Consider the following 16,236-nt stretch of genomic DNA (forward strand, 5'->3'; position numbering starts at 1 on the left):
GACAAACTGCCTTTCACAGGTGAGCCCGAAATAAAGAACAACAAAAAGGTAAAGAAAATACTAATAACAATAATATTCAAATTTTCTGCATTACCCAGTTTGCAAGGTGTGGCATTCAGGGGCCAGGGAGCGTGTATGCACTGTCATCAGATACATTATAATTATTAGAAATCTTTAGTCCAATTAACTTAACTTAACTTAACCGGACCCAATTTGGCAAATTTGGGGAAGTCACAGATAACCCTGAAGGCAGCACGAGACCTAGCACTTGTCCACGAGCGCCGCCCTGCGTGTTTTGGTAAAAGTGCGACATGCTTTCAACACCACGATGGGTAAAGTCGTGAATTTGAAGCATAATTAGACACAGTTAAATTCAGCATTCACAAACAGACAGGGGTCTTAGTCTTCAGAGAAAATGCAATTGAGTTAACTACTGAAGACATCCTGGTCAAAAATAGGCCTAATTTTCCTAGAAACTGCTCCTGTCAACCCATGACAAACATTAACATGCTCTCATTGGCTCTCATTTCTAGTGTCAGCGTTAGGTCACACCACCAACCACAGTCTCAGCTGGAGAAAATCCCCGAGCACAATATCAGTGAGAAGTTTTTAGCTGCCCTGCAATTATATAAAGGGTTTCCCATCAAATGTCCAGTTTCTTAAAATGGTTTATAGATGTTAGATGGTTTTATTATTATTTATTATTTATTTAGCTAGGAACACATAGATGCACTCTCACACAGTTAAACACATTTATATAAGCACCCATTGCTGTCTGTCACAGTACCACGGTGTGTTTTTAGATACCAATATGAGGAGACAAGTCATCAAAAGTTCTAATAAAATTAAATTCCCTTAACTTTAAGTAGCATCATCAAGGGCTTTTCAGTTGAGACATGGGCAGGCCAGGGCTGTCATCACCTGTTTAACATTGAGGGGCACCATTTTCCATCCATCTTTCTGTGACCCATGGTCTTTGGGGAATTCCCCCCAAAACAAATTTTTAGAAACTCAAGAGCTAACATGACCATTTTAGAGATCGGAGGAACTCAAAGTTTTATTGACCAAATGTCAGCAAAGAATTGAAGGAAAAGTGCACACAGTAGTACTTTTTCTACTGAAATTGTTAATTATATACTATCCTATGACTTTTTATGGCCTTTTTATGACATGATAACACTTCACAAAAACAGTCAACAGTGACACAGCCAACTCAGCACTCATTGCATCCTAGTTTGGCTCTTTTTAACCACTTTTTAACTCTTTTGAAAGAAATGGAATGGCGACAGTGCAGTGTTTGACATTGATAGTATCACGTCCACAGCGGTCAAACATTTTCTGCTGGAGCACCAGATGCACAAACATCACACAGAACTGCAGAACACAATAATATTAGAACTGGCAATAATAATAACTAGTCCATACCCATTGGTAGCTTTGTCACCTTCTACCTATGCCAATTCTCAATGCCTATGTGCAGTTTCACATAGAATGACTATGTCAGTGAGTAGAAAAACGTGGGACAGACAGAATGACTGACTGACAGAATGACACACTGACAGTTTCTGTGATTATGTACAGCATACCATACCATGACTTAGTCATACCAAAAATTAGAAAAACAACCCAAACATTCGGCCACAGGGGGAGCCACAGCGATCGGTCGCATTTTAGCCATTTTTAAGCATTTTTCTGTTGTTATAGCGCCACCCAGTTGCCAATTAGAGTTAAATTTCTCCAGTCACCTTGAGGCGTCCTGTTCTACATATCTACCAAGTTTAGTAAAAATCGATATGGCGGTTAGACTTAGATAAGAAATTAGCTCTCTAACGCCCCCATTTTGTTTGATGGGGTCAATAATGGAGGGGTCCCCTCAGATTATGTGTGGTCATATGCCTACAAAGTTGCGTGGTGATCGGTGAAACCCTTGAGATGTTATACACCTTTATGTGATGAGCCATGCCCTCCGCAATATTCATTGCCTTATAGAAGCTCAGTTTTAGTAAGTTTTCCAACTTTTGCCAAGAGGGAACTTTAGATATTGGTCCCTAGATTATGTTCACTGAGTTTCATGCAGATCGGTCAAACTTCCTAGGAAGAGATCGATTTGAAGTGTTTTTCAAAAAATTAAAAATGGCATGAGGAGAGGTATTTCTGTGCAGAGTTTCATGTCTCTGTGACATACAGGGCATGAGATATGCCCATTCAAAGTTTGCAATTTCAATCGGTTGCTATAGCGCCCCCCTTTGGCCAACTGATGTAATATTGCTTCATTCTTATCCTCACATGACCCTCTACCACTGTGCCAAATTTCACATGGATTGACCAAGTCAGTGAGGAGAAAAACGTGGAAAAGACACACAGACACACACACAGACAGAGTTTTCGTCATTATATAGTAAGATGTCAATATGTAAAGATCATTTATGATTATAAATACATTTGCTAATGTTGATTTCATATGGCTGTGCATGGTTGGCTGTTGTATCATAGCAAGTTTTGTTATTTATAAATTCATTAAGATATTGTGGGGGGCATTTTGAGCATATTTGAATACTGGGGGAGTTGTGTCCACCTAATATATATTATAATTACTGCCCAGAGGTAGGCACTGACTACACTCTGCCCACAGTATTGGCTCCAGCCTAAAACACCACTGACATTCATGCTGTCAAATCTCTGCATACTTTAATCTGCAAAACAGTCAAATGACTTATATAAGCTTCAATAATGTCTACAATACGATCTTCAGTACACAATAACAAGCAATGCATTGCTTTATAATATGGCCAACTACAGGAAAACAAAGTGACAGATGAATGCATATACAACAGCGCATTATCTTACAAGTGAACTCAACACAGTGTATTATTTCTTAACCTGTTTGAGGAGGAGTGGTTTGGAAAACAGCAGGGGGCAGAAAAGACTGTGTGATGGGGAGGATGAGCAGTAGAGAGGCAATGAGAGTTGGTGAAACATTAGGTGAAACAAATCACATAATCTCACTTCTTGGTAGTTTTTTTTTTTTAACACAGTACCACATTGAAGTGACTTGTTGATTCTATTTTTTGATGGTAATTCAGCACCTAAGTGATAATGAAATCTATCAAGCACCTGAGATCTGAAGGTGGCAGGACGAAAGGAAGCAGCACTTCAGTTGATCACAGGAAATGTTCTCTCATTTTAGCTTGGCATTTGCAGAGACAGGTCACTGTTCCTTTAGTTACTAATGAACACACTGTGATCTAATCTGATTATATGTCCATGTTAAAGTGCTGATGGCCTTCAGACAGAGATTAATATCATAATACACAATCCATACCTGAGACTAGGTCACCTGGGAATGTTACCTTCCATAAGAAAGGTGTACAATAGTCTCTTCAAGTGTCTAATAACATTCAACATTGAGACAATCACTTTCACTTGTCACAATTTTTAAAAATTTCTCACTTGTTAATACAAAATATTCACATCACCTTCCCTGTTATCGCCACAGAATTAATGGACAGGAACTTGTATTATTACACATAAATTCACTTTTAGACGTAGAGGTGGTTTGAGCCTTTGGAATTCAATATTTCTTTGGTGCTTCTTAGATGCAATTACACTTGTATAGCTGTCTGATCTGCCAAAATGACTAATAGGGTCATAGGTTTCTGCCATTTTAGAGAAAGTCAGTCATCACATTCATACCATGTCAAACATAAACACATAAGATGCAATTTTTATGGCTGCATTATTGACATGACGTAACAAAATATAACTTTATTTTGACGGTTTCATATTTTCCTTTTATTTCTTAGAAAGGAGCTGCTGTGTAACTGAGGCCATGTTTGCACCTGGTATTAGCATGCATCTTGGGTGATCCGATCACGTGAACAGCTCTAAGTCTGTTCACATTGGAATGAGTCTCCACATGCATCTTGACTGACCACTTGTGATTGGATCCCACTTCCCCCGTCCATATACAAACAAACCCATACATCATTTCCATTGCATTGTTGTTTTACTGCTGTGAGTATGAGCTCTATGCTGAGGACAGTTGGTTAGAGTTGCTACTGTGTTAGCTCATGCTAATAGGGCAGACATTGAACTGACTGTTCACCGGGAGGAGAGCATCTCTGGAGATGATCCTTTATCATTGAGTCTAACCTGTTTGATGGCAGCAACAGAAAGTTTACTTATACAGCGGGGAGTCAGATAAGCAGGGACGATAGCTGAGTAGGTGTCCCACGACACAGGAGCATTCACACTGCTAAAAGAATGTGGCCACATGTGGCTAAGACCATTTCTAAATGTGCTCTGAGTGATCTGATCTCAAGATGCATTGAAATCGCATTGGGTGCATTCCCACTTGTACTTAGAACTGTCCACTTCTGATTAACCAAGACACATGTTAATACCAGGTGTAAACAAGGCCTGAATTCTAAGGAAAGTGTGTGTAATTTGATACTAATTACATTACATTAGTACATTTATAATGAATGAATATTTACTTGGGTTCATTTGGAGCTTTTCCGTCAATGAAATTCATCAAGTCAACACAACAAATTAACCCTCAGATCTTTGTCTAGACTAGTGGTTCACAATTTGGGGTTGGGTCCGAAGATAAATCTGAGGGGTCACAAGATGATTAAGGGGGTAAGAGAGGACAAAAATTCTAATATTTTCCTGATATTCTCTTTCTCTATTTCAGAATTTTTCTTGTTCATCAGTGTTACATTGACCTTTTCAGGCCCAGTGGCGAACCTAGACTCTGAGGGGCCCCAGGCATAGAAGACTATGGAGGCCCTGTTTCATTCAACAGTTACACCTAGCTTTGTATACGTGACAGCCACAGGTAACTGATAGTCCAAACTAATGGTCTCCAGCTGTCATTTGGTGGCTTAAAGGTGCTCCACTTAGGGAGTTTTTGGGGCAGTTGTGATGCACTGTATAGTGCCTCTATAGGAGGTTAAAGGGGAGTGATAGTTGTCATTTTAAAATCAATATAAGTGGCCTTCCCTAATTTTTTGAGGGGCCTTAAACAATTACAGTGTGCCCCTGTTCAAGCTTCTAAAAATCATTAAAATAAAAACTCTGAACTGCTCACAACACATATCCACACCATATTACCCTGAGATGAGGGGCAACAAGTGGACTTTTAAAGTACAAGTTTGGGAACCACGGATCTAGAGATACAGTGTCATCACCAGGAAACTAACTGTTGTTTAGCAACCTTGGAAACTTTGAGATCTTGATTACAATTAGTAACTGTGTTCAGTGTTTTTTAAATACTGTGTTGAGACAGTGAATTTGCAAGATGGTTTGAACAGTGTGATGTGTTGGCAGCCCAACCCTTCATCTGTTTCTTTCCTTTACAAAACACATCAGAGTGAGTGTGTGCCTCCCCTTTATTGTCTCTTCCCATCAGTGATGTGTAATATTGTACCGATGAACGATATGCAACGCGCCAATGCATCACATTGTTCAGGCACGTCACCTTACACTGGGTGACGCCTGTTTCCCTCCTCGCCCTGTCTTTTGTTGTCCACCTGTTCCCTCTTCCATCACTGTCTCCTCTCCTGACCCATTTTGTCATCTTTCCTGACATCTGTCTGTCCAAGTCTTCCTCCAGTCTCTCTTTCTCTCACAGTTATCATGCTCCCTTGTTGTTTTCCCCTCATTCCCAGAATTACAGCTGTTTCTAAATATATCCTGCGCAACAGAAGAGCCCTCAATAATGGACTGCGTGTCAGTGTCTGTGTAACCTGAAGCAACAGGTGTGTGTGTGTGTGTGTATGTGTGTTTTGTGGTGATGTCACGAGTAGGTGGAGTCACTTTGTCTTTTCTGAGGTATGATTGGCCCATTAACTGGCCTGGTCATGTCGGCATGTATAAGAAGGCAATGATTCCCATCGTGATGAGTATTTTTTCACCGCAGAGAATAAACACTCCACCATGGCTACTGTCGTCCCTGTGAGTATCTAGCTATTTATCTATCTATCTGTGTGTGTGTGTGTGTGTGTGTGTGTGTTTCTGCTTGTGTATCTCAAACTTTAAAAAGTGTCTCAGCCCTGTTGTTAGGTGCTTTGTCATTCATGCAGAGTGATGCATCATGTTAATTGTGACTTGAGGTGACTGTTAGACGCTCTCAGGTAGTAACAAGAAAAGGGAAACCCAGTGAGAATAACCTGCAGTGTTTTAAGTGTGAACTTCGACATTTTTAGAAAACCTGCATGAGATGTGTTTCCATCCTTGAACTCAAAAATTAACTTTCTTGTGCATTCATTTGGAGCCTGTTGAATTTACTATAATAGTTATATTATAGATACTGGATATGATCAAAGATATTGATTTCTCTTTACATGACAAAGATACTGTTGCAGGTTAGCTATTGTGTCTGTGTGTGTGTGTGTTTGTGTGGATGAGTAAGCAACTGTTGTTAGGCAAATCTACATGATCAAATGTCGTTCCTGTAAATGAATCTGCTCAACTGAATTTTCTTTGTGTGATTGCTCCCTTGTGTGTGTGTGTGGGTGTGTGTGTCTTGGGTTTCTGATGGAGAGGGTGATTAAGTCTGCGAGAGAAAGACAGTGGCTTGTACACTAATTAAATTGGTGTGATGTGTATGTGTGTGTGTGTGTGTGTGCGTGTGTGTGTGTACCAGTTTAAGTGTGAACGACAGCGGCACACAGCTGAGACTGTAACCAGCTCACATGGCCTCATTCTGTTCCGCTGCCTCAGCTACAGCATCTATTATGCTCCAGTAGGTTAACATGTTGGGAGGCCAATAATAGCAATTTGTAATGAAATAATTATCAGTATTCCCCATGATGCATCAGTGGTTTCCCAAGTAACAAATGTGTGGTGTAAAAACAGAACTTAACATTCAGTTTAAAGAGGCAGACAGTACATTAAGTACTATACACATTTAGGGGTTGATGTGGTACTTTAGATAATACCACATATGTTGAGCCAGTCCAGCAGCGTGCTCCTCCATATTTCAGTGCACCATTAGGTGCTGTATTTATACTCGGAAGGAGGACATGTTCCAACTTTGAATGGATTGATTAATTGTCTTATGGTTGCCTGCAGACCTGAAATGCATATCGTCAGAAGTACCATGAAATCTACATTATTGGTTTATTAAGGGCAGTTCTCTATAACTAAACTCTCGAGACAACCAAGCAGAATTTGAACAGTATTTATAATATATTCAACTTTATGCACATGTGCTATTTTTTTTTAAGATTTTTACTTTGTACAGTAGAGAAGTAAAAAGTAATTATAGCATCATGCTTTTAAAGTTAGACTTTTGAGGAACAATAGAAATCAGGGATAAAGTTATGTGAAAAGTTGATATTAGTATGGAAAATTCACAAATTTGACTTTTTACTGAAAATATTGAAATTAATCCCCAAATTTAAATAATGTTGTTTTTAGCGTGACTCTATTTCTGTTTCCTTAGAGTTGGAATATAGTCTGTAAGACAAAAAGTACAATGCTTATTTATTATTGGCTGTTCACCATATGGATGACGGTATGTTCAAATGTATGTGAGAGGTGTGGACTTGAGTCACATGACTTGGACTCGAGTCCGAATTGAGTCACAAATTTGATAACTTTACACACGACTTGACAAAATCCAAAGACTTGCGACTCGACACCAGTGACTCAAGAATATGCTTGGACTGAAGTGTTTTGACTTGAAAATACTTGATACCCTCGCCCCAGGCCAATTTTAGAACATGTTTTTTCAAGAACAGAAACATACAAATTCATTCTGGTGTGGTCCTGGTTAATAGTATTATATGCTCTGGAAGTGCAATGTCAGCACCACTTTTTTATGATCCAGTTCAGTCATATTGGTTTAAACAAACTTGTTTTAATAAATAAATATAATTTCTTTAACGCATTTATTATTTTTGTAAATGTAATATGTTATTACTCTGTCATTAAATAGGCATTACATTTGGTCAAATTCGCTTTATGACTTGTTTAAGACTCAGACTCAAAGTTAAGGATTATCTTGACTTGGGACTTAAGTGCAAAAACTTGAGACTTACTTGGGACTTGCAAAACAATGACTTGATCCCAACTCTGATGTATGTGTGTAATCTATCTATGCAGCAGATCACAACATATGACAAACGTCTGACTTTTCTCTCTCTCCTCCCTTCGTGACTCCCAGTTTGCATCCTGCTATGCCAGTGTTCAGCCCCTGCAGTTGTTTGGGAAAGCACCCAGGCGGGGCAACTATATGTCACTCCTCTCATACCGGGGCCCTTACTGCACCCCGCGGCCCCGCCTGGCATGCCATGCTCCAAAGATGACCCTGAGACAGATCTGTCGCATGCTCAAAGTGTTGAAGCAAATCAGGAACAGAGAGGCTGCTGCTGCCGCTGCTGCTGCTGCCAGGTGAGGAACAACTCTGCTGCAGTAACCTGGAACTTACAGCCAATAGCCAGTGCACTGACTGACACTGGCACTTCTATACATACAAATGTTAATATAGCGTTTAGTGTCCTCACAAAGACCCACTAACTAAATGCTGTACTGTCATCTGATTCTCTCCCCTCTTGTGTCTAACAACCATGTATCTCCACTGTCACTTCTTTATTGTCACTAAATAAGACTAGGAGTCTTTTTACCATTTTAGCTTAGCATGTTAGCATGCTAACATTAACTTCTAAGAACTAAAAATAAAACACAACTGAGACTGATGGGGATGTCAAAGATTTAGCAAACTGGAGCCACAAATTCTTCCCTAATCTTAACAAAGAAATCCCTTTCCAGCAGAAAGCCCTCATGGCAAACAGCTATGTTATAACCGTGTAGCGTCATTTGGTCACAAAGGTATTGGACAAACTCAAATATCAACCTGCTGCTGGTGCTACAGGAAAGTATCCTTTGTGGAACATGACTATCTGGACTAAAATTTGTGCTAAACTTTCATCTAGTTTTTGAGATATTTTGCTGGATGTCAGTGGGCTTCATCCTCTAGGGCCTGTAAATATCTGTACCAAATTTGATGGCAGTTGATCCAATAGTTGGTGATATATTCAATGTGGACCAAAGTGCTAGACCATCCAACCAACACTGCTAGTCTGCTGCCAGCATGGCTAACAGCTCTTTAATCTGAGATGTGTGGATACATTTTTGTTACTCCAAGACACATTAATCAGCACAAAACTCTGATGTGAATTGCAGAATGGTAAACCTTTGTTTTTCTTCTTAGGACACTGAAAAGAAAATGCTTAAAGGTCTAGTGTGTAGGATTTAGTGACATCTAGTGGTGAAATTGCAGAATAAAACCAACTGATACTTCTGTGTGTCAAGTGTGGAGGAGAACTACAATGGCTGACACAAAAACACAAATGGCCCTATCTAGAGCCAGTGTTTGGTTTGTCCACTCTGGGCTACTGTAGAAACAACATGGCAGACCCTATAGAAAAGGATCTCTAGGAGAATATGGCGAATGTTTATGCTTTTTATTTGTAAATAGTGTGGTTATAAATGTTAGTAACCATTAATAAACGTTTTATAAGTAATTAATAAATGGATTATGGGCCACATCCAGTCAGTTTGCTGTCGGTAAGTCCAATCGGTCAAAGAGATTTTTCACAACCTGGCAACCCTAAAGTTGTTTTTATTAAGCTTTAGTAAATGATTTATTTAGCATTAATAAAGCCATTAGTTACAGCTTATAAACTTTTTATAGGGGTGTCTCTTTAGGAAGCAGTGCCAATTTTGTTTCACAGAACTTTTAAACTTTTCTTTGGTTACATGCTAAAGTTTGTATTGTGTTTTAGTTGGTGTTGCAGTTTTAACGAGCATTGACTCTTCAGGGGTAGTGACTCTGAGTTGGGAAGCATGCTCTGTATCCATCCATCAAGCTGATAATTGTTAGTTCATTATTGATGCATTGAGGGAGGATAATAACCAGCCTGTTGGTGCTGGTCCCCGCTGCCCCAGACTGGACTGTGATCACACCAGTGGTTCCATCAGCAGAGGCTACAGGAGTCTGCGGTTAATAATTAAATGCTCTCGTGTCACTGCCAGAGCAAACACTCAAATCACACTTCCTCCTCTCATGTCTCTGCCTCTGTGTCTGGTTTCTCTCTCTGTACAGGAAGCAGGGGTCTACAGCTCCGGCCCCGGCGTCGCCCGGCAACAAGTCGGAGAAGAAATGCATCCCGAGCTGTCTCAGACACAAACGCAGTATAAAACGTGTTCGCTGACCTATAATCCCTTGCCCACTACAAACTACCCACCCAGTTACAGTCACAGTGGGACATCATTACATGGAATGCTATTACTCTCCCAGGGGAAAGTTCATTCAGATTACTGCAAATTGGACAGGTACAAGTGTCACTGAGGATGCTGGAGGACAATGTTTGCTTGACTCCCGGCCCGTCAGGAGAAGATGCTAAGATCTTATTCCCAAACACCCTCTGCTTTAGCAAGTGGAGTCTCTCTTTCAAAACTTTTTAATACAACAATAAGTTAAGTGACCATTTCTAAAGGGGAATCCTTAGTTTTTTTGTCATTATTCACAAGAGTGGAACTTTTCTGACTTCTGTAATTCTTAATATTTCATTTTTTGGTCCCCTTTAGTCTCCAAATCCAGGACTTATCCCTCTGATCCTCTCAAGGAATTGAGGAGGGAAATTCTATTGTGCTGCCTGCTCCTCTTATGCTCCTACTCTCCACTAGACTTTGTTTTTTAATGCACTCTGTTTGTTGTGTTTTAAGGTTTTTTATTGATAAAACCGAGACAACTTTTAGTCAGTTTGATAAATGATTTTGTTTGCTTGGTGAAGAAAAAAAGTCACGCAAAGTAACATACTGAAAAACTATTAACAAGCAATTAGCTGTAACTGATGTCCAAATGAATAAAATGGCAGCTCTTCTTTGCATGCAGTGTTGTGTTTGTGAATTTGTTTCTTGTATGTGCAATAAAGCTTTAAGAAATCAGTGACAAAAAATTGTGACTGCATACTCAAATCTTAACATTAGATATTCACAAATTTAAAAAAGCAACAATTAAAGCTGTTTCTCACCAGTGTGATGTGAAAATGTGGCACAGAAACACAGAGAATCTGCACTCCAGTTTTCCCCAACTGTGCACACCAAGACCAGTGTGAATGATCCATGCTGCAGGGTTCCATTTCTGTCTAGAAAAAAAGGAGTTTCCTCCGAAATGGTGTCCGTGTCCACTCCACACAACAAAAACCTATCCCAAAAACAAAAGCTTATTGCTCCAAAGTCTTGTTTCTCTGACAAATACACTTTACCTGCACTTACAAAGATTCATGGCCTGCATCTACACATTATTGGGTAACTTACCAACGACACCATTCAGCTGCTCCAAACACCATACCTCTGATCTGGCAATAACCCAACCACGAAGAAACAGGAGTAGCTTGCTCTTTTTAGGTGATTAAGCCCTCACTACCATCATAATATCACTGCTGCATGGAACGCTACATAATGCCAAGCAGGGAAGAAAGACTGTATGACTAAGGTCTCACAGACTAGCACCCAGTGCTCTGATGCACTTCTGTTTGTTTGAGACTGTGACCAACATATAACGTTAGCAAGTGTTTACCAGCTACGTTAGCATCTTCAATGTATCTAGATTGAAGCAGACACCAATTTGGCAGCAAGCTAGCTATGACCTGGATGAATGACATCAGTCGTAACAAAGGATCTAATTAGTCAAACATATATTTCTGCACGCAGAAATCCACTGAAATTGAGGGCCATCTGAATATTTTTCCCCATGCACAAATGTTGCAGAGCGGTGTGCAAGCATCTATAAAACCCACAAAATCAGTTTTTATACATTTCCCTGCAAATTTTTTTGGACGTTAATCTGTGTTGCTGTTAAACGGCTTTTGAGAAATCACATGTACGTGTTATTCATTAAGAGTCCAACACTCTTCTCACAAATAGAGGCCAAACAAACCAACAACTTCATCAATTTCTTATTCAAATGTTGCCGAAACATGATTGGTGCACAGAAGTACGTGACATCACCGTGCTCCAACTGTGCCCCACCCCCTTCAGACCTGCGATCAGAGCACAGACAGAAACACAAACACAGAAATCTCTCCTGAAATAACCAAAACTGTTCTGAATATGGCAGGAAAAGATTTGTTACTATAGTACAACATCACTTATAGTAAGAAGGTGATTGAGGAAATTAGTTTGGGGGGCCTTTAAATGTTGTCTTTAAAACAAACATACTCATAAATGATAGAAAATACTAATTAATGCAGCAGTCTCTATGAGAAAATAAATTCTAAAATTTCAGTCGTTAAGCTGAATATATTGCACATATTGATTTTCATTTCCACACAGATCATTTTTTTACTCCTTCTTGCAAAAAATTTGATTTAATTTGAACAAAATGTTGCACACAATATAGAGTAATTAGGCTTGATGGCAACTGCCAAGAGCTTTGAAAATCTACATTTGGCTGTAGTGCACAAACGAGCTTAGCAGGAAAGACAAACATTATATAAAGTGTTGTATAACTCCAGAACATATGAACATAAGCAGCCTTAGCCAAGGCAGATATTATTCACAGCAGTAATAATTATGGCAGTGGATATAACAGAATAATATTAATAGCAGCAAAAATGGCAGTAACAACAACAGAAGTCTGACTAATTATAACAATAGAGGAAGTGGGCGTCAAGCAGGATCACGACAGCAGGCGCAATCACGATCCAGGTGCCATCACAATCCAAAAAAAAAAACCCTCTGATGCAAGAAAGCACAAACACTCTTGTGATGAGGCCAAGTTAGTAACTTGGATTAACGGGACACAAATATATACAAATAGAGAGAGAAGAAGGGGAGAAAATAGCTCAGTGTATCAAGAGAAGTCCTCAAGCAGACTAGGGCTTTAGCAGCCTAACTAGGGGCTGGTTCAAGGCAAGCCTGAGCCAGCCCTAACTATAAGCTTTATCAAAGAGGAAAGTCTTAAGCCTTAGCTGAAGGCTCAGGCTCCCATTATACTTTTAGGGACTCCATGAGTTTTGGATGACATTTGGTATGTGCATTCATATCCCCCTCATGATGTGTAATAAATTGTATGTGTTGATCCCTTAACTTTCAATCTAGTGCCACCACTAGGTAAAGAGATAGATGAGTTAGATGCTGGGCAAAGGTTAAATGTTAAATGCTGGCATGGATGTAGACTTCCAGTCTTGTCTAAATCTACCTCCACTGCAAATATGTCACAGATTTACCATTGTCTAATCTATATGAAAAAAAACAGCAACTGGTAAAATGCAAGACTTCTCCTGTGTCAAGCATTTTATCCTTCCTAAAAATTCAAGTAAATGATGGCATGAAAGATTATACAAACCTCTTGTGATACATATATTTTATGTTGTCCCATAACTGAAGTTCTTCAAGACCTTCATTTCATTGAAATGCAGATAAAACACCATTTCAGTAAACACTGTTTGTAATACTGTATATGTAGATGAGTAAGTATCATGTGAGCTTAAAGACAGGTGGTCAGATGGAAAAGTACTGATTGGAAAAGGACCACAAGGTCCAAAAGTTACCAGTTTTGTTTACTGCTCAGAATTATTCATTTGCTGACTAAATACTGTGGAAACTTCAACTCACATGTAGAAAACAGAGAGCTAGCCTTGTGTGTGTGGTTGTTGTGGACACAGAAATCAGAGACAAGGGGCCCTATGACCAAACAGCTGCCACTGCTGATCAGACAACACTGTTGTTGAATGTTTCATGGTCAACATACTAAAAAGGTAATGCAGTGATCCTGTGCATCCGTATATGTGACTCTACTTATACATGTACCTGTGTAGGTTGAGTGTGTGTAACTGAACGTGAGCGAGGAGTCAGGTTATAGAACAGGAAGCGAATCTCTGGTTTCCAAGCATGGAGGAAGCTGATACTTCAAACACACACACAGACACATACACATACACATACACACACAAACAACAATAACAGCTGATGTTTGGTGACTTGTAGAAGACACATTATAATTAATTGTAACCTACACATTACAGGTTCCACATTATAAATAAAACTAACAGGCAGTCATATGATAACACGTATTATAGTTGGATGATCATTTTCACAGTTTAGAAATATTGGTACTTAATTCAGTGCTACAACAATGAAATTAGCGATGGAGGACAATGGTTGAATCATTAATGGTAGTACTACTAAACTGCAGCACTGCGATCTGTCACACTGACAGGGAGTATCTCAATTATATCACAGATTTTTAGATTGATTCATGCATTGTCCTACCCTCCCACAAGAACTTCAATGCACCAACAAGACTCCAACCTGACAGAGTTTGAGAGGATCTGTCTAGAAGAATGGCAGAAAATCCCAAAATCCAAGTGGGCAAAGCTTGTCGCAATGTACCCAAGAAGATCTCAGACTCTAATCACTGCCAAAGGCACTTCAACAAAGTACTGAGTTAAGGGTCTGAATACTTATGTCAAGGACTGACCCAAATGCTTCGAAACTTCCATTGTTGCCATGGTAATAATGGTAAGAAATGGTAACCCAACATTATTCATTAGGCATCAACACTGATAATTTGTTTTTCTTAGACAAGGACATTTAAACCTATTGAAAGGCCTAGTTTTGTAACTACTACAGTTTGAACACCCATGACAGGCTAACAGACACACTAGCATGATGTCAAAAAAGTCAAGTATCTGGAATAGTTTTAAAATTTACAAAGACGACGCCCAAAGATTTGTCAAATGAAACTGGCATATCACAAATCTATAGCTTGGCAGCTTCATTGTCTTGCAAAGAATATTCTTCGCTAGCTCTTATGGCTAATGTTACTTTGAGCTGCTAACAAAAATTTGCAAAAACTTGTAAAATCCTTTGTTGTTGTTGTTTAGTTTTCCCTTTGTCATTCTGGGTTAGTGTCTCAGTGTGAATTGATGAGGAGAAAAAAATGAACTTCAACTGTTTTAGCATAAGGCTGCGACATAACAACATAAAGAAACTGAAGGGGTCTGAATGCACCGAGTTATCACCTTTTGATGTTCATATGGAGAACTTGTTAGCAAACAGCCTGTTTACACATCCAGCAGTTATGAGCAACATTAGCATACATTAGGAGTCGTGTTTGTGTCCACGTGATGAATATATCCAATATTTACTCTCTTTTAGCTCTGTTGTGGTCTCCTCCAACTCCTGAGAGAAATGATTGGTTTGAATGCTATTTTATAATACTAGGTTAAATCCCTATTCTGAGCCTGTGGAAGTAACAAACAGAGAGAGTGAACTACTTCTAGAAGCTTTACACAACGCAAGCTCAGCTTTCATACTCATACCCTCACCTGTACACTTAGTTCATCAGCTAAGTGGTGTCTGCCTCTCTTTTTGAAGAGGCTCAGCGTCTGTTCTGTCATAACGAGAAGTGCAGCCGTACTTGTCTTACTGTAAAACGTAAGCTCACACCTTATTTGGAACATTTTAGCTGTAAGGTTTAGTTTTCAGTGTGGGCTCCAGGACATGTGAATTAGGGTCCAGGTTACAGGTTGGGGCTTAAAATAGAATCAGTGGAAAGTTTTCACTGATTACACTTCTCTGTGTGTGGGAGTGGGAGTGTTGCTCAAAGAGGATGGCAGTACAAACTAAAAATAGCACAGCAAACTGCATTAAATAAAATATTCCAACAATCACTGTCGGCTTAATCTATCTGTGTTTAACACCTATTTTTTTTAGAATTACTAATTTTTTCATCTCTCGCTTCATCTCCCCTTAATATATACACTCAGTTGTCAGTTTATTAAGTACACCTAACAAAAGCTAATGCAGTCTAATTAAACAATCCTGCAATATGTCCCATCTTCATGAGGGTTATAATGTTTTGTAATAGTGTTTTTGAGAGGTGCAGACTTAACTGTGTGCTTATTATGGAGGATCTAGTTTGTGCTGCTGTTATATAGCCAACCTTCGTTGATAGAAATGGGATGGACAAAATAATAGAAACACCTCTCTTACAACAATGCAATACAGTTCAACACCTCCACAAAATAAAACATCCAAAATGAGAGAAGGAAGTGACTGAAAACTGAATCAACACCTCTCACTGTCACCTCACATTAACTTTCTTTTAGCATATAGTTTTACATGACTGTACCTAATAAACTGGCAATTGAGTATATATGTTTTATGATTTTTTTAGTCAGAATTTTAGTTTATCAGTATCTGCTTCTTTATTTT

General features: G+C 39.2%; 1 protein-coding gene across 1 annotated transcript; it reads left to right on the forward strand.

The window, feature by feature from the left end:
• Window positions 1-5,883: 5,883 nt before the first annotated feature.
• On the forward strand, window positions 5,884-10,901 carry LOC144463613 (uncharacterized). The gene is made up of 3 exons (XM_078168379.1): window positions 5,884-5,958; window positions 8,174-8,400; window positions 10,115-10,901. Exons 1-3 carry the CDS (start codon window positions 5,941-5,943, stop codon window positions 10,221-10,223), a joined length of 354 nt encoding a protein of 117 aa, XP_078024505.1. The 5' UTR covers window positions 5,884-5,940; the 3' UTR covers window positions 10,224-10,901.
• Window positions 10,902-16,236: the final 5,335 nt, after the last annotated feature.

Source organism: Epinephelus lanceolatus, chromosome 5, assembly GCF_041903045.1.
Source record: "Epinephelus lanceolatus isolate andai-2023 chromosome 5, ASM4190304v1, whole genome shotgun sequence".
Taxonomy (NCBI): Eukaryota; Metazoa; Chordata; class Actinopteri; order Perciformes; family Serranidae; genus Epinephelus; species Epinephelus lanceolatus.

What these genes read in the sequence shown, in the direction of transcription:
- LOC144463613 (XM_078168379.1), top strand. An exon ending in GCCGCTGCTGCTGCTGCCAG is followed by an intron (nt 8,401 to 10,114) that starts GTGAGGAACAAC and finishes CTCTCTGTACAG; the next exon opens with GAAGCAGGGGTCTACAGCTC.